The sequence below is a fragment of the Podarcis filfolensis genome, assembly GCF_964270895.1.
Source record: "Podarcis filfolensis genome assembly, chromosome: 15".
NCBI lineage: Eukaryota > Metazoa > Chordata > Lepidosauria > Squamata > Lacertidae > Podarcis > Podarcis filfolensis.
In genome coordinates this window covers 1367396-1392725 of record NC_139618.1, presented here as the reverse complement: position 1 = coordinate 1392725, position 25330 = coordinate 1367396, and the positions used below count along the sequence as shown (strand labels likewise).

General features: G+C 50.5%; 1 protein-coding gene and 1 long non-coding RNA gene across 4 annotated transcripts in view; both read left to right on the top strand.

Moving 5' to 3' along the window:
* Positions 1-15016, top strand: part of FLOT2 (flotillin 2) — a 27617-nt gene extending 12601 nt beyond the window's left edge. The window contains exons 3-12 of one of the 3 annotated variants that reach the window (XM_083587864.1): positions 951-1019; positions 2791-2881; positions 6609-6732; positions 8410-8528; positions 9088-9201; positions 9319-9438; positions 10355-10569; positions 10808-10991; positions 11116-11265; positions 13027-15016. In XM_083587864.1, the coding sequence (XP_083443990.1) occupies positions 951-1019; positions 2791-2881; positions 6609-6732; positions 8410-8528; positions 9088-9201; positions 9319-9438; positions 10355-10569; positions 10808-10991; positions 11116-11265; positions 13027-13065 (1225 nt within the window). In that variant the 3' untranslated portion in view covers positions 13066-15016. Of the gene's footprint in view, positions 1-950; positions 1042-2790; positions 2882-6608; positions 6733-8409; positions 8529-9087; positions 9202-9318; positions 9439-10354; positions 10570-10807; positions 10992-11115; positions 11266-13026 lie in introns of all 3 variants that reach the window. The other 2 variants (XM_083587862.1, XM_083587863.1) reach the window with 2 other exon arrangements.
* A 5463-nt stretch (positions 15017-20479) lies between these two features.
* On the top strand, positions 20480-23426 carry LOC310750237. Its single transcript, XR_014542006.1, has 2 exons — positions 20480-20524; positions 22225-23426. It is a non-coding gene; the product is annotated as an uncharacterized lncRNA (long non-coding RNA).
* The last annotated feature ends 1904 nt before the right edge of the window (positions 23427-25330 follow it).

The following is a 25330-nucleotide window of genomic DNA, read 5'->3' as shown; positions in this document are numbered from 1 at the left end:
CAGTTAAAAAACGTAGTCCCAGCCAGTGATTTGGGGAATGCCAGGAACAGTGTTGTTTGGCCAACAACACAAATATTCTATAATGCCTCTTGAAAGTCAGCAGAGAAGCACGCCTCACCAGGGAGGGCATTCTGCAGATTGGGAGCCACCACAGAAAGGCACTGCCGTGGGTCAACACCAGCCAGACAGCCCCAGTGTATGAACGTCAAAGCCATTCAAGAATAAAAAAATTCCTTCCAGTAGCACCTTAGAGACCAGCTAAGTTTGTTACCAGTATGAGCTTTCTTGTGCATGCACACAAAAGCTCATACCAATAACAAACGTAGTTGGTCTCTAAGGTGCTACTGGAAGGAATTTTTTTATTTTGTTTCGACTACGGCAGACCAACACGGCTACCTACCTGTAACCATTCAAGAATAATGTTGTTGTTTAGTCGTGTCCGACTCTTCGTGACCCCATGGACCAGAGCACGCCAGGCACTCCTGTCTTCTCAAGAGTAATATATATATATATTTAAAATCTAAACCAGTGAAGGCTTAAGCTCAAAAGTAAAACCACCTCAGCTGCAGTTACAAATAGAAAAAGCAGAGTTTCCCCGATCCCAGTGAAAGCGTGATGAGAAAAAGGGCCCTTTAAACCTGCTATACAGGTAAACAGAGCAGAGCAGTCCAGGGTGGGGATGATGCTTTCATAATTGGGGGGTCCTTTGGGGAGGATGTGTGTGTATGTTGGGGGTTGTACCCAGAGTAGGGCAGGTTCTTTGGGGGCAACGGTGGCCTTGGCTCAGCATTGCCTCCTTCAAATACCCGGCCCCTCTTGCCTGGCCCCAAGATGCAACCCCCGCCCCGGAGTCCCGTCTTTCCTCCTTGGCAAATTCTGGTGTTCTCTTGCTCTCTGGTAACCACCACCTTTGTGTGTTTGCTGTCCTACCTTTATTTATCACTGTTCAGACTGTCTTTGGAGGTTATGACCATCCTTTGTCGCTGTGAGAATATTGAGACGTCGGAGGGGGTCCCACTGTACGTAACGGGGGTCGCACAGGTAATAATCTGCCCGCTTCTAACCTCTTGTCCCTAACCGGTCTCCTTCTCTCCATTCTTTCTCACGCAGCGGCAGAGCAGCAAGCAGCGACCGTGGCGGCACAAGGACTTGAGTGCTTGCTCTTCTTAATATATTTTTTCCTTTCTCTAGCGGCTGCTCTCGGCACCAGCCCTTTCTCCTTCGCCTTCCTCCTCCCCCTTGTCTCTGGCTCTTGCTACCTGCTGTTGCACCCCATGGTAATGGAGAGAGAGAGAGGGAGAGAGAGAGAGATGCATGCAAAAGCTCTTCCAAAATTCTCACAGGGTTCTGGGAACATGGCTAGCATCCGCTCGTCCACCCCCTCCGCCTGCCCCCCTCACCATTGCCATATCCGCCTGCTTCACCAGCCTCGCACAGGGACAGGAAGGCAGCTCTGGGAGAGAGGGGGGGGGGAGAGAGGCCTAGGATCCTACCCCTTAGGGACATAGGAGACTTCCTGGGCCAGTCCCAGAGCAGGCTGTCCTGTGGCACCTGAAATGTGTCAGGAAAAATACATCCCCTGCCCTCCCCCGCCAAGGGCAGATCACCCTGAGCTGGATGCACCAACCTTCTGACTCACTGCAAAGCACCTTCCTGTGTCCTGTCCCTGATTGACAGCAGCTCTCCAGCATTTCTGGCAGAGAAGGGTCTTCCCTGCCACTAGCCCTTCTCTAAGTTTGGGGGGCTGTCTCCATGCAAAGCAGGTGCTCTGCCCCCCCGTCAGCAGTAGGGTGTTTGGTTGGCCAAGTCGACTCCGTGAGCTGAACACACCACCCATCAGGTGAAAAGCACATGCCTGCCAGGTGCGTTTGCTTCTCCAAAGCTTCGATCCCAACCTCCCCCAGCCAGGGCTTTGCTTCCAGCATCCCTGACCATTGGCCATGCTGGCCACCCACCCTAATGGGAGTTGGGAGTCCAGCAACAATGGCAGGGCACCTGGCCAGAGGAAGGTTGATAACAACTATACTCGGTCCCTTTCTCTTCCCTCCAGGGACATAGTATAACCGTGGAGGGAATCGGATGTTTCCACCTAAGCAGCAGAAGGCCCTCTGTAATCTGTGACAGGCCCCCCCGCCTTCTGTAGTACCTGCAGCTCAGCTCATAGGAACAAAAGCCAGCCCAAATGGGGGGTGGCTTTTAAATCCTAACTCCCCAAAGATTTTCCTCCACCTCGGAGGAAACCCAATATTTCCCCCACATCTAGACAGTCTCCAAGGGTGACCCCAGAACACTACAGTAGCCTAGCCTCAACCTCACAGGGGGTCCTTGCTTGCCTTTTCATGATGCTCAGGTTCATAAACCAGCCAACATCCCAGGGGCCTTTTTCAAAAGCCTGCTTCCTCAGTCCTTTGCCCAGGCAGCTTCCAATGCTGACCTTCTGTGTAGACACCCTAGGGTGCTTCAGGCAGGCAGCTGTCCTTCTGAGGCCTGAGAAGCAGGAGGGGCCGCCCTTCTTCTGGGAGGGGAAACCTCTCAGTGGGGCCCCGTTGTGTTTACCTGATCCATGTGGCTTCAAGGCTTTTATCCACTGGCTTCCAACACAGCCAAGCGGCCCTCGTTTTTTTAGGGCTGGGGGTGGGGGAGGGAGCCCCCTCTAATTTTTTGGCCAGGCAGCCGTACATCTTGCATCTGCATTACCTGGGAGGAAAGCAGCAGGTGGCCCCGAGCCACGGGGGAAGAGAGCTGAGCCTGTTACCTGGAAACGTGCCAATGTTTTACGTTTTTTGGCAGGATTTCCCTAGAGATAATGACGTTACAGCCCAGGTGCGAGGACGTAGAGACGGCGGAGGGGGTAGCTTTAACTGTCACAGGTGTGGCCCAGGTACAGTAACTTGAAAACACCTCCTTTCAGGAATGCATGCCTCTGTAACCCTTCCTGGTCTCTCCCTCCCAGGAGGCCGCTCTAGCCCAGGGGAGCGAGAGAGGCGCTGTCTGCTCCGAAAACACCGGCCCTTTGTTCGATAGCTGATTCTCACCCCCCCCCCTCCACCGCCAGTTCACCGCTGCATGGTACCCCACCCACGAGGCCCTTGCTTCTCTCCCACCTGGGCAGCAGAGGGCGCTGTCGCCACTTGTGAAAAAGCCACACGCACCCCTGCTCCTGGGCTGTTGCACTACCACCCTTGGTCTGAACTCATGCTGGTCTGGAATATTTCTTCGGTGTTTTCTCCCCCTACATATGCAAATGTTCTGATGGTGGTGGGCCTGAAACCACATGGAGCTACTGGTTTTCCTGGAGGGCCTCTTTGGAGCAGAGTGTGGTGAGCTGGCCCCACCCACCCCTGCGTCGCTGTTGTTTCCCGAAGGCTGTAGCTAGCAAAAAAAACCCCTTGCCCCAGCTTCTGCTCCTTCCATGGACCCCTTAGGTTTGGCCCAGTCATCTGGTCTACCGCAGGGATAGGGGCACTCCTGTTGTCCACCAAAAGTCACTGGGCTACCGTCACCCCAGACCATTGGCCAGAGCTCCAGACCTGGCCCAGCTCCTGAGCTGGTGCTTCGGCCACCCTCTGTCTCTGGAGTGCCGCTGGGTGCAGGGTCATCGCAGCAGTGGAGCCATTTTGCAGCCAGAAATGTTGCAAGTTTAGCAAGACACTCAGCCCTCCCACCCCTCAAGTACCAGCTAACTCATTCCGAGTCTGGTTTTCTGCAATTTTCTTCCATAGGCAAGCACCCACAAATGCCAGAGGCGCAAGCCCCCTTTAAAAAACGGGTGTGAGGCAGAGGGCCTTCTTGGTAGAGGCATCTGCCCTCGCATCGGATGTCAAACAGATAATGAACTATTTTAATTTTAGAAGATATCTGGAGGCAGCCCTGTACAGGGAAGTTTTCAACGTTTGAGGCTTTATTGTGTTTTTCATATTGTGCTGAGAGCCACCCAGAGTGACTGAGGCAACCCAGGCAGATGAGTGGCCTATAAATAATAAAAGTATTATTATTAAAATATTATTACTTCAGCCATGCTTGTCCAGCAGGAACTTCCCTTGAACAGGGACCTGAACATCGTGGCTAATCTCCACGGCCTTATTGGGAAGACGAAGGGAAGGTCCGTAACTCAGTGGGCAGAGCATCCACTTTGCATGCAGAAGATTCAGCCTCCACCTGCATCTTCAGGCTGGAGAGAATATCCCAGTCTTGAAATCCTGGAGAGCCATTGCTACCGGTCAGTGCAAGCAGTACTGAGGTCGATGGACCCAGGGGTCTGAGTCTAAGGCAGCTTCCTGTGACCCTGCAGTGCTTTGCGAGGCGATTCCCACTGTTCACCCCACCCCACCCTGGCCCCTTTTATAGTTCCAGGAGGGGCAAAGTGGCAGGGTGAGGCTGGAAGCTTCCCAAGAGCACCCTTCCATCTTATTTTCAGGGAATAGGGACGTGGATTTCAGGCAGGCCGATAGAACGGGGGGCGGGAGACTCAACTGATGGCGTCCCATCAACGGAAGCCCTGCCCAAGGGCTGGCACAATGAGGCTTCCACCCCCCTCCTTTCCCCACGTTCCCCACCCTAATTGGCTCTTGGAAGAGTGGTCAAGAGAACCCCCAGAACAGCGCAGAGGAGAGCAGGGGTTGTTCAGTGGGGCAAGTGAATATGCTTGCCCTGGGGGAAGTTTCTCCTTAATAAGGCACTGGGATTCCTCCCATCACATCTGTCTCCTCTCCCTTTTCCTCCTGCCGTTATTTTTGAGTTTTCTCTGGGGTTGTGCGATGTGGCGATGAACTCCTGGCTTCCCCAATTAAAACAGCTGTAGGATTTTTATTTTTTAAAAGTTCATTGCCTTCGTAATCCCAGCTGTGTTAACATTAATAAAGCCTCTGTCTCCTGCTATTTTATGTATATTTTATCAAGCCTGCTGGCCGGCTCACATTTTTAATTTGCTTTTTAATTTTTTAATTTTTTTTTAAAAAAACCTCCTCCTGGGAATGTTTTTTTCTTTTTCTTTCTGTGCCATTTGGGTGCATTCTCTTTCCTACCAGGCCAGACGAGAGAAGGAATTATGAGGTTGCATCCGATGTTATTTCTGCTCAGAGTACACCAACTGAAGTGACAGGAATGACTGAATGAGATGCATCAGTTTAATAGGTCTGCTCTGAGCAGAATCTAGTTGGCTAGGACCCCTAAAGGCTAAAGGAGGCGGGGGGGGGAGAAACTTGAACCTTAGGAGCGGCCCCAGGATGGGAGAGTGAAATTATGTCCAGCCTACACAGACATACAGGCTTACTTCCTTCCTGGTGGATAACCTGCAGAGTCCAATACAGACCACCACCACCCAAACTTCCCTGGCTCATTTTTTGCAGTTGGGATAAACAGCTACCCCCTTCCTGCCGATCTCAAGTGGCGCTTGCAATCCCCAAACGGAATAATCAGCTGAAACTGGTACAAGAGAGGCTTGCTGGCTTTTCACCAGCTTGTACCATCCACTGAGGTCCAGCGCCGAGGGCCTTCTGGCGGTTCCCTCATTGTGAGACGTGAGGTTACAGGGAACCAGGCAGAGGGTCTTCTCGGTGGTGGCGCCTGCCCTGGGTAATGCCCTTCCACCAAATGTGAAGGAAATAAGCAGCTATCTTCTCTTATTTAAAAGACATCTGAAGGCAGCCCTGTTTAGGGAAGTTTTAAATGTTTAATACTGTATTGTTTTTAACACTCGATTGGGAGCCGCCCAGAGTGACTGGGGAAACTCGGCCAGATGGGCAGGGTGTAAATAATAAAAAATTATTATTATTATTATTATTATTATTATTATTATTATTATTATTATTATTATTATTATTATTATTAATTTCGGGAGAAAGAGAAAAGCACTCAGGTGATCTGGCCGGCCTGCTTACTCTCAAGAGCTCCCAGTTTTAAGGAAATGACTTTTGGGGAGGGGGGGTGGGAGAGCAGAAGCAAGTTCGCATACATTCTGACATTATGATGCCAAACCTTCTGAATTGTTCATGCAGGGGTGCTTTTGAGCTCCGTGTGCAATGGGTTGATGCCTCAGTTGCCTCCCTCTGGCAGGAGCGAGAGGGGGGTGGGCTCCTGGTTTTGCTTACAGCAGGTGGGGGACCCTGTGGCCCTCCGGCTGTTGCTGGCCTCCAACTCCCAAGTTTCCAAGGGAATGATGGGAGCTGGTGCCCAGCAACATCTGTAGAGGGGTAGCAATGCCCCCAAACCTGGCTTACAGAATGTCCTCCTCTTGGATGCAGAGCTAGGGTGCCGGGACCCCCAGAACTTGTGGCCTTGCTGCTTTGAGGCTGCTTCCTCTGGGGCCACCCATTCTGTTGGTTTGCTCTCCCGGATCAGGAAGCGATGCAAAGAGTTTTAAAATCAGGTACAGGGTTCCCCTGCAGCCTGCCTCCTAACAAAACTCCCGGTGTGCTGCTGATGGGTATGAAGAGGGCTCCTGGTGACCTGATCCTTGTGGGGCAGAGCTGAGCCGAGCCACCCCAAGGGTGCCCCAGTGGTCACAGGCTCTGCTTCTGTCACTAGCCTATCACTTCGTTGACCGTCTTGACCCCTTCGTGGCTCACGTCAAATGTCTTCTTCTTTTCTCTCTCTCTCTTTGCCTGCAGGTGAAAATCCTGACTGAGAGGGAGCTTCTCGCGGTGGCTTGTGAGCAGTTCTTGGGCAAGAACGTGCAGGACATCAAGAATGTGGTCCTCCAGACGCTGGAAGGGCACCTGCGCTCCATCCTAGGTGGGGGGCGTGGCTGGGGGGGGCGCCCTCTCTCGCTTCGCATAAACGTCTGGACATAAGCGGCTGCAAGCATTGGTGTTCCCAACACTGTTTCAGTAGCATTTTTTTTTTTTTTTTGTCAAGGGGGAAGACATACGTAAAAGTAACTGGGATATTAAATGCAGTGTTACATACATTTAACTGCTTGGTCGCATTCAAAATGTCGTAAATACACAGGTGGTGCTTTTATTGTGTGAAGCTGACGGTTCTTTAATCTGAAGCAATGGCAGTCTTCAACTTCTTATGGAAGAGTAATGGAAGCTGTGGTATCTACAGTTCTAGGCCGCATCAACAGAGGTCTTGTGTCCAGGTCAAGGGAAGTCATAGTGCCCCTCTATTCTGCCTTGGTCAGACCACACCTGAGGTACTGTGTCCAGTTCTGGGCACCACAATTTAAGAAGGATGTTGACAGACTGGAAGGTGGGCAGAGGAGGGAGACCAGGATGGTCAAGGGCCTGTAAACCAAGCCTGATGAGGAGCAGTTGAGGGAGTTGGGTATGTTTAAACTGGGAAAGAGGAGATGGAGAGGAGACAGGATGGCCATCTTCCAATATCTGAAGGGCTGTCCCATGGAAGAGGGAGCAAGATTGTTTTCCCCTGCTCTGGAAGGTAAGACTCGGACCAATGGATTCAAGTTACAAGAAAGGAGATTCCCACTAAACATCAGGAAGAACTTTTTGACGATAAGAGCTGTTCGACACTGGAATGAATGCCCCCTGCAAGTCCCCTTAATTGGAGGTTTTTAAGCAGAGATTAGATGGCCATCTGTCATGGATGCTTTGAGATTCCTGCCTTGCAGAGGGCTAGACTTGGGGTCCCTGAGCCAACTCTACAATTCTACCGACTCTACAGGAGTGTCCCTATTTTCCTGTTGTCAAGAATTTTTTAGATAGATTTAGTGAGTTTTATCAAGCGTTCACACGTTGTAGAGCATGTTGGAACGATGTTTGTGCGTTTTCCATGCTTTGTTGCTTATTGATTATGTCAGGGCATTGTGATTGCTTGCAACTTAGGTAGGGAATGTTTTTTATTCCCTTCCAATTCCTTTTACATACAATTCCCCTGGACATAATAAAAAAGTACTGTTGAATTGCAATCCTTTCAACTTCAGTGTGCATGTCGCTGCCTGAGAAGAGCTAGCTAAACTCTTTGCTCCTTGGGTAGCATAACCATTGACCCCATCTGCGCTATTATATGTTTAAAGCAGCATTTCACCCCTTTAAGCGTTCATGGCGCCCCCCAAAGAACTCTGGGAGCTGCAGTCTGTTCAGGGTCTGAGAGTTGTTAGGAGACCCCTGTTCGCCTCCCGCAGCTGCAATGCCCAGAGTGGTTTAACAATCAATCCTTCCCAGGGAATGCTGGGAATGGTAGTTCTTTGAGGAGCATAGGGTTCTTGGGAACGACTCTGAGCACCCTTAATAAATTACACATCCCAAGATCTTTAGCGGGCAAGCCATGACCGTTCGAAGCAGGACAATGACTGGTTTAGATGTTTAGTGCAGATGGGACCTTTCTTTCTGCTCACTTGGCTTGGCAGAAGCACATGCCGTACGGGCGTCTCCTGGACTCCCTCCTTCGTAGCCGCTTTGCCTCCGTCGTGCCAGCCACCATCTTGTCTTCTGCCTCCCCCTTCTGCAGGGACCTTGACCGTCGAGCAGATCTACCAGGACAGGGACCAATTTGCCAAGCTCGTGCGGGAAGTGGCGGCTCCTGATGTGGGCCGGATGGGCATTGAGATCCTGAGTTTCACTATCAAGGTACGAGCCGCGTCCCTTTTTGAGTTAGCCCTCGCTGCCTCCTGTGGGAGGGAGTTCCGCAGTCTAACTCTGCGCTGCGTGAAGAAGTGCTTCCTTTGCTCTGACCCTCCAACACGCAGCTTCGTTGGAGGCCCGTGGGTTCTAGGATTACGAGAGAGGGAAGGAAACCTCCATCCAATGTCTCCATGCCAGACATCATTTTTATATGCCTCTCGTCATGTCTGATCATCTGTTTCAATACCCCAGAAAGGCCTTTGTTGCTTAGTGGATTATTCAAATACAAAGGAAGCTGCCGTACACAGAGTCAGGCCATCTAGCTCAGTGCTGCCTGCACTAACTGGCAGCAGCAGCTGTCCAAGGGGTCTCTCCCAGCTCTACCCTGAGATGCCATTGGGGATTGAACCCAGGGCCTTCTGCATGCTACTCAGGGGCTCGGGTGCTGAACTACGGCCCTTGCCCTCAGAGAGGCAGGGAAGTTCCCGGTCTGCATTCCTGTCCGCTGAGCTACGTCTCTCTCTCATGTTTCCTGAATGGAGCAATTTCTCTCCTCCCCGCGCAGGATGTCTACGATAAAGTCAGCTACCTGAGCTCACTAGGGAAGACCCAGACCGCCGTGGTGCAGAGAGACGCTGATATCGGGGTAGCTGAGGCAGAGCGAGACGCCGGCATCCGGGTACGTCAAATGGCGCAGGAGGAGAGGAGAGGCCCGTCTTATGCTCCTGCCCAGGCTCCAGCGTCACTCTGAGCGTGGTCAGCTGACCTCTGCCTTCTGACTGTTTTCCTCCTGCAGGAGGCAGAATACAAGAGAGAAATGTTGGATGTGAAGTTCATGGCGGACACCAAGGTAGCTGACTCGAAGCGTGCCTTCGAAATGCAGAAAGCCGCCTTCAGCCAAGAGATCAACATAAAGGTGCATGGAGAGGGTTGGGACTCAGAGGAGCGCTTTGGGGCTTCGGTAGAAAGGACTTTCTAACTTCTGGGGTGGGTAGGTGGGTGTAGGAGCCATCAGCCAGAGTGTTCACCAACCACCAAGGCGTTTGAGAAATTGGTTACTCTGGGATGGTTCCGCACAGCTGCTGCCTGCCCACAGCAGAGACACAATGCCGGGGTGCAGGCAGGATAAAAATTGGGAAGTGGTTTCGGTGACAAAAGGGAAGAATAAATAGGTTGTGGAGCGGAGACCTGGAAGAGGAGGCTAGTTGAGTTCCAGGCCCCAAGTTCCAGGTGTTAATATTAGTATATAAAGCCTTTAACAACTTGAGACCAGCTTCCCTGTCAAATCACCCTTTCCCATATGCACCCACTTAACCTGGTTTGATTGGTGGAACTGACTCTGTTACAGGCACTATATATTCCCTGTTCTGCATTTGTAAGAACTCGATCTTTTAGTGGGGCAGCACCTGCACTTTGGAACTCCCTGCCTATTGATACCAGGCAGGCAAGGAGTCTTTAGGCCCCCGCTACGAATTCTTGTTTTGACAAGCCTGCACTGACGTTTAGACACCTGGTGCAAGTTCTAATCTGCTTTTAGTCTATAGTCCATTGCAACTTGAAAGTCTTAAGTTATTGTGGTTAATTCTTTTTATTGATAATTTATTGAGGTTGTTGTTTTTCACAGCCAAGTGACATATAAGTTAAAGTGAATTTACAGTTTGCAGAGAGGGGGTGAGGACATTGTCACACAAGGACAGGGGAATGTAGGATGCTGGTGTAACCCAGTCCTGAGCCTCAGGGTGATTTATAGGGCTCATCAGGACGAAGTGGGGGCTTTTTTTCAACTGCAGGCTGTGTAACCAACTTGTGGCCCCTTCCCCATCTCTTTGCAGACGGCGCAGGCCCAGCTGGCGTACGAGCTGCAAGGAGCCAAAGAGCAGCAGAAGATCCGCCAAGAGGAGATCGAGATTGAGGTCGTGCAGCGCCGGAAGCAGATTGACGTTGAGGAACAGGAGGTCATCCGCATGGACAAGGAGCTCATCGCCACTGTCAAGTTGCCAGCGGAAGCAGAGGCGCACCGCATGCAGGAGATTGCCGAGGGAGAGAAGTGAGTGGGGCTGCAGGGTGGGATTTCCCTTCCTTAGGGGGCCTTGCGCAGCCAGAGGGGCCTGGGGATGTGTCCCCAAGTAAAGCTACCCATGGACCCCCCTGTGAGAACTTTTGCTGCGTGGAGGGTCTGGAAAGCCCCTGCTCTGAGCCACCGCTGGAGGAGGCGTCCCACTCTTAGGCCTTGTGTGCCCCACATTCTGGGGGAACATCTCCAACCAAGCTCTCTCCCTCTCAAGGGTGAAGCAGGTGCTAATCGCTCGGGCCGAAGGGGAGAAGATCCGCAAGATCGGAGAGGCGGAGGCCCTGGTGATCGAGGCCATTGGCAAAGCGGAGGCTGAGAAGATGAAGCTCAAGGCAGAGGCCTACCAGCAGTATGGGGAGGCAGCCAAGATGGCCTTGGTCCTGGACGCCCTGCCCCAGGTGAGGAGGCTGATGGGAATGGGGGGGGGGGGAGAGAGAGAGAGCTACCTGCCTCTCTCCCCCTGGGGTCTGCGCCTGGATCCTGACACACTGCCTTCTCTCTCTCTCTCTCTGTCCCTCTCAGATTGCTGCCAAGGTGGCCGCACCTCTCTCAAAGGTGGATGAAATCGTCATCCTCAGCGGGGAAAACAACAAGATGACTACGGATGTGAACCGGCTGCTGGCTGAGCTCCCTGCGTCCGTCCATGCCCTCACAGGGGTCGACCTCTCCAAGGTGAGGTGGGCAGGGCAGACAGGAACAGTCTGCCTGCCCTTTGAAATATATATATATTTTAAATGCTGCTTTAATTTCTGCTTCTTTTCTTAACTGGAGCTCACAGCAGATGGGCCATTCTCTTAACTCATTGGAGACACTGGTGAAGCTGAATGATGGGGGTTCAGGAGGGACAAAAGGGAGTCCTCATTCTCACAGCATATACTTAAACAATGGCATTGATGGCCACACAACATTCAGTGTTAGTGGTCCAAACGAGTGGGTTTATTTTTATTATTGAATTAATTTCTATACTGCCCTTCATCTGAGGATCATAGGGCAGTTTATAAGATAAAAACATCAAAATACGTAGTATAGTGACAAACTGAAATAATAATTGCCCCAACACACGAAGGAATGTTCTTGCCTGGCACCTAAAGATATGGAACAAGGGCAACAGGTGAGCGGATTAAGGAATTGTTTTGGAGGATATGGCTGTTGGGCTACCAGCCACAATGCCCCTGTGGCAGTGTTGGAGACAGTACAGGTGAAACTCGAAAAATTAGAATATCACGGAAAAGTTCATTTATTTCAGTAATTCAGCTTAAAAGGTGAAACTAATATATGAGATAGACTCATGACATGCAAAGCGAGATATGTCAAGCCTTTATTTGTTATAATTGTGATGATTATGGTGTACAGCTGATGAAAACCCCAAATTAACAATCTCAGAAAATTAGAATATTGTGAAAAGCTGCAGTAGCTATTCAATCCATAACACCTGCAATGGGTTCCTGAGCCTTTAAATGGTCTCTCAGTCTGGAAGCACAATCATGGGGAAGGCTGCTGACCTGACAGTTGTGCAGAAAGCCATCACTGAGACCCTCCATAAGGAGGGAAAGCCTCAAAAGGTAATTGCAGAAGAAGCTGGATGTTCCCAAAGTGCTGTATCGAAGCACATTAATGGAAAGTTATGCGGAAAGGAAAAGTGTGGAAGAACAAGTTTCACCTGTAAATGCCCCTGAATGCCCGTTCCTGGGAACTGCAAGGGGGAGAGTGTTGCTGTTGCGCTCGGGTCCAGCTTAGCTGTTTCCTACAATGGGCGTCTGTTTGGCCCCTGTGAGAACAGGAGGTTGGACCGGGCAGGGCCCCTTTTGGTCTGATCCAGCAGTCTCTTCTGATGTTATATGCATTTGGATACATCTTAAGCTTCCACAACCAGATGGTTCCCAAGCTTAAGGAGTAGTTTTTTGCCTACATTTGGGTGCCATTTTGAATTCCCCAGCGACGCTGAGTCCAGGCTGCTGATGAGTTCCGGGCCCAATTAAAGCCTTAAACTGTCAGGACTGCAATATCTCTCCCCTTATGAACCGACCCAGATCCTGCAATTGTCCTCGGAGGCCCTTCTTTTTGTGCCTCCTCTGCAAGGTATCTGGAGGGTGGCAACACGAGAACGGGGCCTTTTCTGCGGTGGCTCCTCGTCTGTGAGATGCCCTCCCCAAGGAGGCTCCCCTGGCACCTTCATCATACACCTTTAGCTGTCAGGCAAAAACGTTCCTCTTCAACCAGGTCTTGGGCTGATTAATATTCGACAGCCTTTTAAATGTGTGGGGCTTGGGGAGGGGGGCTTGTTCCTATTTTGTCGTTTCTGTTTTAACTATTTATTTGTGCTTTTGTCCTGAGAACCTTTGAGGAAGGGTAGCATATAAACAAGTAAGAAGCTACGGGAAGGAGGAAACAGTCCTTGACGGTCTTTGTCCCACCCTCTCTTCTCCCTCGCAGATCCCGCTCATTCAGAAAGCAACCGGAGCCCAGGCCTGAGAGGAGGCTAGCTGGTGAAGAGCCCCCCTCTCCTTCCATTTATGCACTTCCCACCGACTGCTGCAAACACTGCGAGCTCCTCTTCATCCGTGGAGACGGTGGGGGCTACTCTCGGGTGCCTTATATCTTTTTCGGGGGATCTGAGCGGGGGGCGTCCCCGCTAGTCCTTGCATTTCCAAGAGAGGTTTCCTTCTTTTGTAACCCCCCAGCCCCGCTCTGTGTCATGCTAGCCAACACTTTCTCCCCTCTCTTGTCTGTGCTCTTGCAAAGTCTGTGCCTTGACCGACCGCTGCGCCGTTCTCGGGGCAGGGAGGACGCACCCCCAAATTGGGAGGAGGCTCGACGCTGGGCCCTGCTGCCCAAGTTGAGGAGAACTTCCCCCTTCCATATGCTTTTGTGCTGTGGAGGGGACACGGCCCTTCAAGGCGCTGATGGGGGGTGTCCCTGGCCACTGCCCCTCTTGGTGCCAATGGCGGATTGAGATTGAGCCATATCTGCCAGTGGGGTGCCCTGCGGTCCCTGTGCTCTTGGAGCTCCAAAGGGGGCAGGCGGTGGAGGCCGCCATATTGTTACACGCCCGCTCAGCCCAACCCCTTGCCGGGACCTCAAGCCGTGGGCACCTGGCGGGCGTCCCCGCAGCCCAGGGCCAAATCAATGCCATGACCTCTCGTTCCGCAAACGCCATGAACATATCTTGCTCGCCATCAGTCCGAATACACACACAACACACACAGTGCCTGATTTCTTCAGTGGTCCATCATGCCTGCCCTGCATCCACAGTTGGCAGGAACCTCAAGAACCCGTCTGGGCATCCTGCCTTCTGCTCCCGTGTCTTGCAGATGCCCGCCAGGCCGTGGTCAGCCTGTTTATGATCCCCGGGGCTCCTTCACCCACCCCTCCAGAACTAGGAAGGGAGAGGAAAGACGCGCGAGACTCTGGCAAACTGCTTGTCTGCTTTCTTCCTGAACCGTGGGAGAGAGGGAGCCGGTCTTGTATCCTAAGCTGGGAATTTCCAAGCAGTCCCTCCCTGCCCCACTGGCGAGAGGCCCTGGAGCCCATTGCCTGGCATTACCCGGGGGTTGGCATTACCTTGTGTGCACTAGAATGGAAGGCACTTGCCTTCTGCACCTCTTGTCTCGCAAAACGCAGACCCCTCTCTTTCCCTGCTCCTCTGTGCCGTAGAGATCCCCTTCTCCCTTTGCAATTTGCTACACGGTGCCCCCACCCTCCAGATATAAACATGGCTCCATGACAGTTTGGGGGAGGTGCAGGAGGGCAGTGGAAGGCTCTCCCCCCCCCTTGCAGGGTTTCTATGCACCTTCCTCCTCCCCAGTCTGTACTGTTCACACAAGCGTCTGTACTGTTTATTATTCTTACATGTGAAGCGTGCCTGTTTGCTCTCCGCATGCGGGGGGGGGGGCGGTATCCCAGCCATGCTTTCTTGCAATTGCCTCCTGTGCAGGCTGCTGCTGCTGCATTTCAAAGCCCCCCCCCCCACTTTTTATACCCCACCTAAGTACTGTGAAGGAGGTGGGAGGGTGCCAAGTTCTTTATTTTTATTTTATTTTGAGCAGGATCTGGGTTTGTGCCGCCAAAGGTTTAGTGGGGGGAGGCAGCAGAGGGGTTATTCGGGGGGGGCTTTTCTGGAAGCTTGGGTGGAAGTGAGGGGCTCTTTGGGGCCCAAGCATGTTTCCCTCACCCCCCACCACACACACAAAGACCTGGGTGGTGCCCCTCTACCAGCTTTCAGGGACAGAGCACTGGATTCCTGTCCCCATTTTACCTTCCCTCTTCTCCCCCCCCCCCACGCCGCCTGCTCTCCTGCCCCCCCCACGCCACGCGTTCTCTGCATGGATATGTGGTGCATGACCGCCTGTGCCAGGATTCGCCGGGGGCCCCGTGTGCATCCCAAGTGTGAAATAATGTACAATAAAAAGTTATTGTGACCTCACCAGACCGCCTTCGTCTCGTCTTTTTCCGTCCTGGTTTCCAAAGAGGAGACGGTGCAAGCGGGGGCCTCTCTGGGGTGGTGGGAACCCCACTGCTGCTCTTGGGAGATACAGGGGGGCTCTCCCCTTCCCACCCCACCTGCTGTGGGTCTCCAGGCATGGCTCAGCTTATTATCACATTTCTATCCTGGGAGTCATTCTGGATTCACAGCTGTCCATGGAGGCGCAGTTCAATTCTGTGTCCAGGGCGACTGTCTAGCAGCTCTATCTGGTACACAGTATGAGATCCTCCCTGCCCGCGGACTGTCTCACCAGAGTGGTTCATGCTCTGGTTATTTCCCGCTTGGACTACTGCAATGCGCTCTACGTGGGGCTACCTTCGAAGGTGACCCGGAAACTGTAATTAATCCAGAATGCGGCAGCTAGACTGGTGACTGGGAGTGGCCGCCGGGACCACATAACACCGGTCCTGAGAGATCTGCATTGGCTCCCAGTACGTTTCCAAGCACAATTCAAAGTGTTGGTGCTGACCATGAAAGCCCTAAACGGCCCAGTATACCTGAAGGAGCGTCTCCACCCCCATCGTTCTGCCCGGACACTGAAGTCCAGCACCGAGGGCTTTCTGGCTGTTCCCTCGCTGCAAGAAGCCAAGTTACAGAGAACCAGGCAGAGGGCCTTCTCGGTAGTGGCGCCCGCCCTGTGGAACGCCCTCCCACCAGATGTCAAAGAGAAAAACAACTACCAAACTTTTAGAAGACATCTGAAGGCAGCCCTGTTTAGGGAAGCTTTTAGTGTTTAATAGGTTATTGTATTTTAGTGTTCTGTTGGAAGCCACCCAGAGTGGTTGGGGAAACCCAGCCAGATGGGCGGGGTATAAATAAATAATAATAATAATTATTATTATTATTATTATTATTATTATTATTATTATTATTATCCCACCTTTTCTTCCAAGGAGCTCACAACAACCCTGTGAGGCGGGTTTGGCTGAGAGACAGCGACTGGGCCCAAGCTCACGCCCAGGGAGCTTCGTGGCCTAGTAGGGATTCGAACCCTGGCCTCTCCCAGGCCTCTCCCATCTGACTGTCTGAACTGCACTAGTTTCTCGAGGCATCCCATTAGCTTCCTGGGTGCCTCTGAAGTTGGCATTTATATTTGGGTGGCTTTTGAGGCATGCCTGGTGTCAGAAGAGTGGGCTGCAGCAGGGCCAGCCTGGCTTGCTTGTCCCGCAGATGGGTTTGCCTGGGAGGAGACGGTTCCTTAGCCCAGGAGGAGGAGGAGGGCTGGTGTCTCAGATGAAGCAAAGGGGCTTCAGATAAGGCCAGGGTGCGGTCCCTTTCCCCCTTTTCTTTTTTGCAAAAGGAGGCTGGACTTCTTATCCGCACACCACAGACACCACCCTTGAGCCGCCTCCTGCTGATGCATCTCTGCAGCAGGGCAAATCTTTGGACTTGGGGGCGAAGGCAAGGAGATTTGTGTGATAGAGAACCCTGGAAAAAATGGGGTGGGGAGAGACTGCCGAGTGACGATGGCCTGGCATGAGACAAGTGCCTTTATTGATGGAAGCTGGCTAGGGGCGAGAATGGTTATGCCCAGGTACAGCTTGACCTCTCTCGCCAGGAAATATGTGCCTACCCAGACCCTGAGATCATCTTCTGAGACCCTCCTACATGTCCCTCGTCCTCAAGAGGTCTGGAGGGTGGCAACACAAGAAGGGCCTTTTCTGCAGTGGCTCCCTGACTCTGGAATGCTCTCCCCAGGGAAGTTTGCTGGCACCTTCATTATACACCTTTAGGCAACAGGCAAAAACGTTCCTTTTTAACCAGGCCTTTGGGTGATTGACATCCTATGCCCTTTTAAAATGTGGGGGTTTTTTGGGGGGGTATTGTTTTTATTTTGATTATTCTGTGGTTTTATATTTTGATTTTATTCTGTGAACCACCCTGAGACCTCTGGGTTTAGGGTGGTATATAATTTAAAAATAAAAATGGGGCACTCCTAAAAAACACTCCTCCCTGCATGACATCTCTCCTCCAAGTAAACACACGTTTCCAAGAGACTTCAAGTTGCTTCCAGACATTGAGCACCTGTCCCCATACATTCGCACCAAGTTTTGAGGCAGTGTGTATGAAAACAGATCAAAATGCAACTGAAAAGCTGGCTGTTAAAATCACAATAGCCTGAAGTCTAGTGCCCACAAAGGCATTGGAGTCACAATTTAACAACTCCTCAATGCTAGAACATGGGTCATCCCCTAAGGTCCAAAGAATATGGGTGTGCAGTTTAGTTTGGGGTCAGGAACCTTTTTCAACCTAAGGGCCACACTGCCTTCTGGGCAACCTTTGGAGGGTGAGGCCAGAGGCAACAGTGGGCAGAGGAATGAATGCAAAAGTTACCTTCGTACAGCAGGCTGGTTTCTATGCCCGCATTTGCACACCTCTCCAGGCAAGTGAGAGGCATGAGCACAATTCCTGGACTGGGAAAATTTGGCCACAGTAGTTCATGCAATGGCAGCTTCAAGACTGGATTACTGCAATGCGCTCTATGCAGGGCGTCCCTTAAACCTGATGCAGAAGCTGCAGTTGGTGCAGGATGCTGCAGTCCGATTGCTGACGGGAAGGAAGGCCTTGTCAGCACATAACTCCTGTGCTCGGAGATCTGCACTGGTTGCCAATTTGCTACTGAGCCAAGCTCAAGGTGTAACTATTAGTATAAAAGGTAAAGGGGCCCCTGACCATTAGGTCCAGTCGTGGCCGACTCTGGCGTTGTGGCACTCATCTCACTTTACTGGCCGAGGGAGCCGGCGTACAGCTTCCGGGTCATGTGGCCACCATGACTAAGCCACTTCTGGAGAACCAGAGCAGCGCACGGAAACGCCGTTTGGATTTGAACCACCGACCTTCTAATTGGCAAGCCCTAGGCTCTGTGGTTTAACCCACAGCGCCACCCGCCATTCCACTCAGGAGGTTTTCCTATAACACAGACCAAATTCCTTCAAAAGCTTTAGGTGACAAGTTCCCGCCAGCATCAGCTTTCTGCAGAGGAGACCCACTGAAATTAATGGACGTGACGCTGGGTGGGCCCTCTTTGGCCTGGCCCAGCAGGGCTCTTCTGAATGAATGGGTGGCTACCTTTCCCTGTCCCGCCTGCCCTCCACTTTTGCAATCTACGCGGCCAGATTGAAAGGAGCCCAGATGCCTCCCGCGTCCAATTCCATCTGGCTGGGCTGGGCCCCCGATAACAAGGCAGAGAGACATGTGCAGCCTTAATCGGTCCCTGACAGGCAAGCCTTCCAGGAACCACCACCCCTGCGGACAAACAAGCTTGCGTCAAGTCAGTTTTTGCAGGGCCTCAGACAAGAAGAATGCGCTCCATGGGCCCATTTCTCTGCCTTGACCATTGAGGTGGCCCCCTCTTAGGAACATGCACACAAAGCTGGTGGTCTGCCCCCCCCCAAAACTAAAGCAGTCCATGTGGCTCTGAATCAAGGGCTGTTTTCAACAGGGACACAGGGAGTGTCGGATCAAATGCCTCCTAAAAAAATAAAGCAAGACCCCCCCCCAGCCCTTATGTTTCTTTTTAAAAAAACATTTTTATTAAACAAATTTAACAAATCAAATTAAAAATCAAATGTAACCAATTACATTTTTCCCCTCCCTCCAAAGACTTGCCTCAGCTCCCCTCTCTGATTTATTTATACATATTATTCTCCGCATGTTATAAAATTGTACGTATCATTGCCTTGTCTATCATGTGTTCTGCTAATAAATTTGTGGGTGTTTATTCAAAACCTGCCAAGGAATCCAAATCCTTTTGTTGTCTTTTTAGATCATTTGTAAATAGTTCCCGTTCTTCCTTAAAGTCACGGTTGTCCTTCTCACGCAGTTTGTATGTTAACTTTGCCAACTCCGCAAAGGGCCTTCTTGGTGGTGGCGCCCTCCCTGTGGAACGCCCTCCCACCAGATGTCAAAGAGAACAACAACTATCTGACTTTTAGAAGACATCTGAAGGCAGCCCTGTTTAGGGAAGCTTTTAATGTTTGATGGATTACGGTATTTTAATATTCTGTTGGAAGCCGCCCAGAGTGGCTGGGGAAGCCCAGTCAGATGGGCAGGGTATAAATAATAATAATAATAATAATAATAATATATTATTATTATTATTATTATTATTATTATTATTATTATTATTACTGCTCATCAGTTTTTCTTCCCAGCCCTTATGTTTATGAAGTAAGGAGTTGATTTGAAAGTGGAACAGAGAAGGCAAGATGCCTCGCAATGGCTCAGTCAGTAGACCATGAGGCTGTTAATCTCAGGCTTGTGGGTTTGAGCCACATGTTGGGCAGAAGATTATTGCATTGCAGAGGGTTGGGCTAGATGACCCTCAGGGTCTCTTCCAACTTCACGATTCCGCTTCTTTATCCTGAGTCATCGAGCTCACTGCTGCCTACAATAGCTGGCAGCAGCTCACCAGGGTTTCAGGCAGAGGACATTCCCATACCTTACTTGTAGGTGCAAAGTGGTTGAGCTTGCAAAGCATAACATTGCATTTTACTGCATTGCCACTGAGCTATGGTGCTTTTCCGAAATATTTAGGAACCTGAGAAGCTGCCCAATACAGTGATACCTCGGGTTAAGAACTTAATTCGTTCTGGAGGTCCGTTCTTAACCTGAAACTGTTCTTAACCTGAGGTACCTCTTTAGCTAATGGGGCCTCACACCGCCGCAGCTCAGTTTCTGTTCTCATCCTGAAGCAAAGTTCTTAACCCGAGGTACTATTTCTGGGTTAGCAGAGTCTGTAACCTGAAGCGTCTGTAACCCGAAGTACCACCATACTGAATCAGGTAGCTATGGGGGTCTCATCCCACTCGGGATTGCCTACACTGACTGGCAGAGGCCCTCCAGGGTCTCTGACGTGGGACATTTCCTTGACCACATTCCTGGGCCATAGAATCACAGAATGGTAGATTTGGAAGGGGGGTTCCCCAGCGGTCACCTAGTCCCACCCCTTGCAATGCAGGAATCGCAGCTTCAACCACCTCCAGTGAGGGACACTCCATTGCTAATCCATTCCACTGTCCAGCAGCCCTTACTAAGTTCTTCCTAATTTTCAGCCTTTCATGTCCTTTGAATCTTTTGGTTCTGGTCCTCCTGGCTATCACTTCACCTCTGGGTCTCCCCTCTCTGGAGGACAGGGCTTAAAGGAGACTGGGTGCCCTCAGCACCTTTCTCTTAGGAACTGGTCCCATTTCAGGGGGCCGGCGGCCGGCAGGTCTCTCTGTCCCTCCCCACCTGATGTCCTCAAAGTACTTGAATTTCCTAGAAGTTACTGGCGGTGGGTGGGTCAGGGTGTGGGGTGGAGGGGTGCCAAGTTCAGGCAAGGGAGGGCTGAAAAGGGTTTAGCAGGGCTGAGCAGCTATGCAAATAAGGCCCAGGGTATATAAAGGTCTTCTTCAGAAGCCCCCATCAGATGCGGATCTTGGAGGGCGTCCGTTGCAACTCAGAATGGTAAGCATATGGAATGGGGCAGGTTATCAGGGCTGTGTCTGGATAGCTTGCACTGTTTTAGATCCCTTTTTCTGAAAAATATTTGCACTGCTTTGCTGAATTTTTTAAAAATAATAAATAATATAATACTAAATTTTATTTATATCCCGCCCTCCCTGGCCAGAGCCGGGCTCAGGGCGGCTAACATCAGTAAAATTACAGTAAAAACATAATGTGGGGGGACTGACCAATTTAAAATAGAGGTTAAAATGCAGTTTAAAATGCAGCCTCATTTTAAAAGTAGCCCATAGATCAAAACCATAAAGGGAGGGAAACATATATACGCATTTTGTGTTTGACTTAGTTGGAACACACACACAAACACAACACATATTTATATTATATGTATCAGCTGGCATTAAAAACAATAATAATTCCCTGAGAGTTACCAGTTCATTTTAACAGATTTCCTCTCTCTTGCGCTTATTTTGCATAGCCTCGTTGTGCGCCGCTTAAAAACTACGGGTGTTAAGCAGCATAAAAATGCCTGGAATAAATAAATAAATACCGTATGATTTTTAAAAATTACTTGCAAGAGGGCTCTTCAGGACGTCTGAAGCAATAGAGAATAAATTAAACCCAGCTAACATAAGACCTAATAATTTAAATGGGTCTACTCTGAGTATGAGGTGGTGGTGGTGGTGGTGGAAGAACCCTTAAAACGAATCGGGGTATGTTGTTTTCCTGAGAATGTTTGTCCTACTCAGGGTAGACCTACTAATATGAACGGACACAACTCATTTAGGCTCCACACTTGAGTTAAGCCTTAGGCGGCTACAGTCCTTTTGGTAGATGACTTAACAGATTTTAAATATTAAGCACTGAAGAAATGCTATTAAATAACTCTGGCTGGGGGGGGGTGAGCGGTGAAATATTTCTGCATTGCAGGGGGATGGAGTAGATGACCCTCAGGAGACCCTTCAAATTCTATATATATAGAGAGAGAATTTTTGTGCACTTGTATCGGCCCTCATGCACAAGCCTTTCTTCCTTGTGTTCCAAGGGGGCTGCATGTGGGTCTCCCCTTCACCCACCCTATATTCTCCCTACAACAACTGCACCAGGCAGGTCAGGCTGGGTCGGTTTTAGAGCTGAGAAGGGTCTGAACCCATGGGTCTCTTAACCCAACTGCAGTCCAATACTCTAACCACTATACCACACTGTGCAGCACTAAAAAAAGGCTGTGAGAACCTGCCGCAGATGGGTGTCTTGCCCAGTACGGCATGTATTGGAAGTTTTAAAACAGATGTTAGGTGGTCACCTGTCGGGGATTCTTGAGCTGTGTTTGGAGTGGGTTGGACTAGATGACCCTTGGGATCCCTCCAAATTCTACGAAAATACACCAGCCTTCTCCTGCAACATGGTGCCCTCCAGATCCTACAAATCCCATCCTCCTTGCCCGTGCTCTATTCTAGCTGGAGATGATGGAAATTGTAGTACAAAACTAAGTTTGGAGACAGCTGATACACACATTAAAAAGAAGAAAGTAAGTCCTGTTTTACCTCCTGGTGTGAGAATGAGAGAGTTGCACTAGTAAGTCTAGCATTGTGTGAATGATTAAAGTTTGGCAGAGTCCACATGTCAGTTTTGTAGCGGGGGAGCGGGTTCGAATTCCCAGTGTGAGTTTCCCACACCTAAAATTCCATTCCTTCTCCTTCCAGCTCCCCACTCGCCAAAGTCTGCTGCGGAGCGAAACTGTCCCATTGAGGTTCCAGGCTGGATATCATCATATACTGTAAGTTGGAATGAGACACTACAGTATAGATGATGTACTACCTTGAACTCCTGGAGCCGCCGAGATCCCAAAGCAACCTTTTCATTGTCCTCAACGCTCCCCACTGGAGCTGAGGTTGGGCTGAGCCCAGCTTGGTTGGGGTGGGTGGGTAGAAACTGATTATTTTAAAAGCGCAGAGCCCAGCTTTATTTTTAAGGCCTTTCCACCGGTGGTCTTCACCCCACCAGAATGACTGTGAAATATGGGACCTTCTCTGTCTCTCCCCTCCCCTTTAACTCTAGGTATTTCATAGCAGTGCAGTTCACCTATGGAACTCCTTCCCACAGGAGGAAGTGATGGCTACCAGCTTGGATGGCTTTAAAAGAATAGACAAATTCACAGAGGGCTATTAATGGCTACTAGCTGCAATAGCTGTACTCTGCCTCCATAGTTGGAGACAGAAGGGAAAGGGCTCTTTGGTCCTGCTTTCAGGTTTCCCATAATAGGATCCGTTTGGCTCCTGTGAGAACAGGATGCTGAGCTAGGTTGGCCATTGGTCTGATCCAGCAGAGCTCTTCTGACCTTCTACGTCCCTCCAGATGTTGCTAGACTCAGCCCCTTCTGCCCTGATCCTTGCAACATCTGGAGGGCAACAGGGTCCCTATCCCTGACAGTAATGAGGGGAAAGGCACCCTTCTTTAGTCTTCCATTGGACCACAGGAAATATATCTAAGAAGCTGACTTATTGGCAGCTCAGACTGCGTGTCTTTTCTAGCCCAAGATTTTTCACCTGCCTTAGCAGCAGTTCTTCAGAAACAAGATTTTCCTGTCATCCTTTTTGGAAAAAAGCTAGAACCAGCTTAGAGTTTGTTTTACCGGGGTGGGTGGGTGTGGGTGCGTGCAACATTGACTGGACAAGAAGAAGAAAATGCATTCCTGCTCAGAAGACAAATCTTGCTGGGTGTCAGCAAAACCGTTACCATTACTGAGTTTAGTAATGGTAATGGTTCTTCTGCCATCTTGCCCACCATCTGACTCCACAGAAGCAGGAATTTCAGCTTCATCTGATGAAAGGGGGCTCCTTTTCACATCGGCCTATATCAGGCCACTTGCTTCTCGCTCCTGTAAGAAATAAAAAAAGTTCTAGAAGCTTTTGAGTTTCCCTTTTATTTGCAGAGGGAGGGGTTCGCAGGGATGGCCAACTGGAGCACACGCCTGTTGCACAAAGCCTGTGGTATTTATTATTTATTTATAAAACATTTGTATACTGTGTCATATAAAATATATAAAAGAGGTTGACAGCAATAAAAACATACAAAAAAAAAGTAAAAAGCAGACATCAATCAAGAACAGTGGAAAGATGCATTCTTAATTGCCTGTGTAAGCCTGGCAGAATGGGAATGTTTTCAGCAGACATTTAAAAGTTGAAACAAAAGGCGCCTGCTGAATCTCTAGTGGCAGTGAGTTCCACCAGACTGGGTCGATGACACCAAAGGCTCAGTTTCTCATTGCTGTCGGGGGAAGGCTATTGGGAATGCTGTGCCCCAAAATTCTGAAGCCAGCACTGCAGGAAGAGGGAAAATTAGAACACAATCCTTGAAAGTTTCAAATTGTGCCACAGGTTTCTCGAAAGCACATCTGAGCTCTGTTGAGGGAAGAAATTGCAGAAGCTTGCCCTCCATATAATCTTAGAATTGTAGAGTTGGAAGGGAACCCCAAAGGTCATCCAGTCCAACCCCCTGCTGCCATGCAGGAATCTCAACTAAAGCATCCCTGACAGATGGCCATCCAACCTCTGCTTAAAAACCTCCAAGGAAGGAGAGTCCACAACACCGTTCCGCTGTCGAACAGCTCTTACTGTCCACTCGCCACCTAAATCCACAACCCCCTGGGAACACTGGGTCGGCTTTAGGGTGGTTTGTGAAAGGTGGGGGGTGAGGCCTAAAAGGGCCCCTCCCTGTGAATGGAGCATGTGTCCTAGAACGTTAATGCTCAGAACATTAATGCTAACGGCATCACCTGGCTAGCAGGAAAATAATGGGAAGTAGAGACCTTGAAAAGGGAGGCTGGGCTTGACCTCTTCACTTTCATGAAGCTCCCTAGGCCAGCCTGGGGCCATTCGCCTTGCAGGGTGGTTGTAAAGGGTGAGTTGGCTGGAAGAGACACAAACTCTTTCCTGAGCAACTTGGGATATACAATCCCATTAAAATTACAAGATAAGTTAGGTAAAGGTAACCCTGACCATTAGTTCCAGTCGCGGACGACTCTGGGGTTGCGGCGCTCATCTCGCTTTATAGGCCGAGGGAGCGGGCGTTTGTCCACAGACAGCTTCCGGGTCATGTGGCCAGCATGACTGAGCTGTTTCTGGCAAACCAGAGCAGCGCACAGAAACGCCGTTTACCTTCCCGCCAGAGCGGTAACTATTTATCTACTTGCACATGAAGTGCTTTCAAACTGCTAGGTGGGCAGGAGCAGGGACCGAGCAACGGGAGCTCACCCCATCGCGGGGATTCAAACCGCCGAAAAAGCTCTGGTTTTCCCAGTAGTGATGTATGGAAGTGAGAGCTGGACCATAAAGAAGGCTGATTGCCGAAGAATTGATGGTTTTGAATTCTGGTGCTGGAGGAGACTCTTGAGAGTCCCATGGACTGCAAGAAGATCAAACCTCTCCATTCTGAGGGAAATCAGCCCTGAGTGCTCACTGGAAGGACAGATCCTGAAGCTGAGGCTCCAATCCTTTGGCCACCTCATGAGAAGAGAAGACTCCCTGGAAAAGACCCTGATGCTGGGAAAGATGGAGGGCACAAGGAGAAGGGGACGACAGAGGATGAGATGGTGGGACAGTGTTCTCGAAGCTACCAGCATGAGTTTGACCAAACTGCGGGAGGCAGTGGAAGACAGGAGGGCCTGGCGTGCTCTGGTCCAGGGGGTCAGGAAGAGTCGGACACGACTAAACAACAACAAAGCATTCAGAGACATTTGCTGCCTTCAACGGGAGGGCGGGAGAAGAGGGGCGTTGTGGCTGGCAGGCCCCTGATAGCCCCCTACTCGTT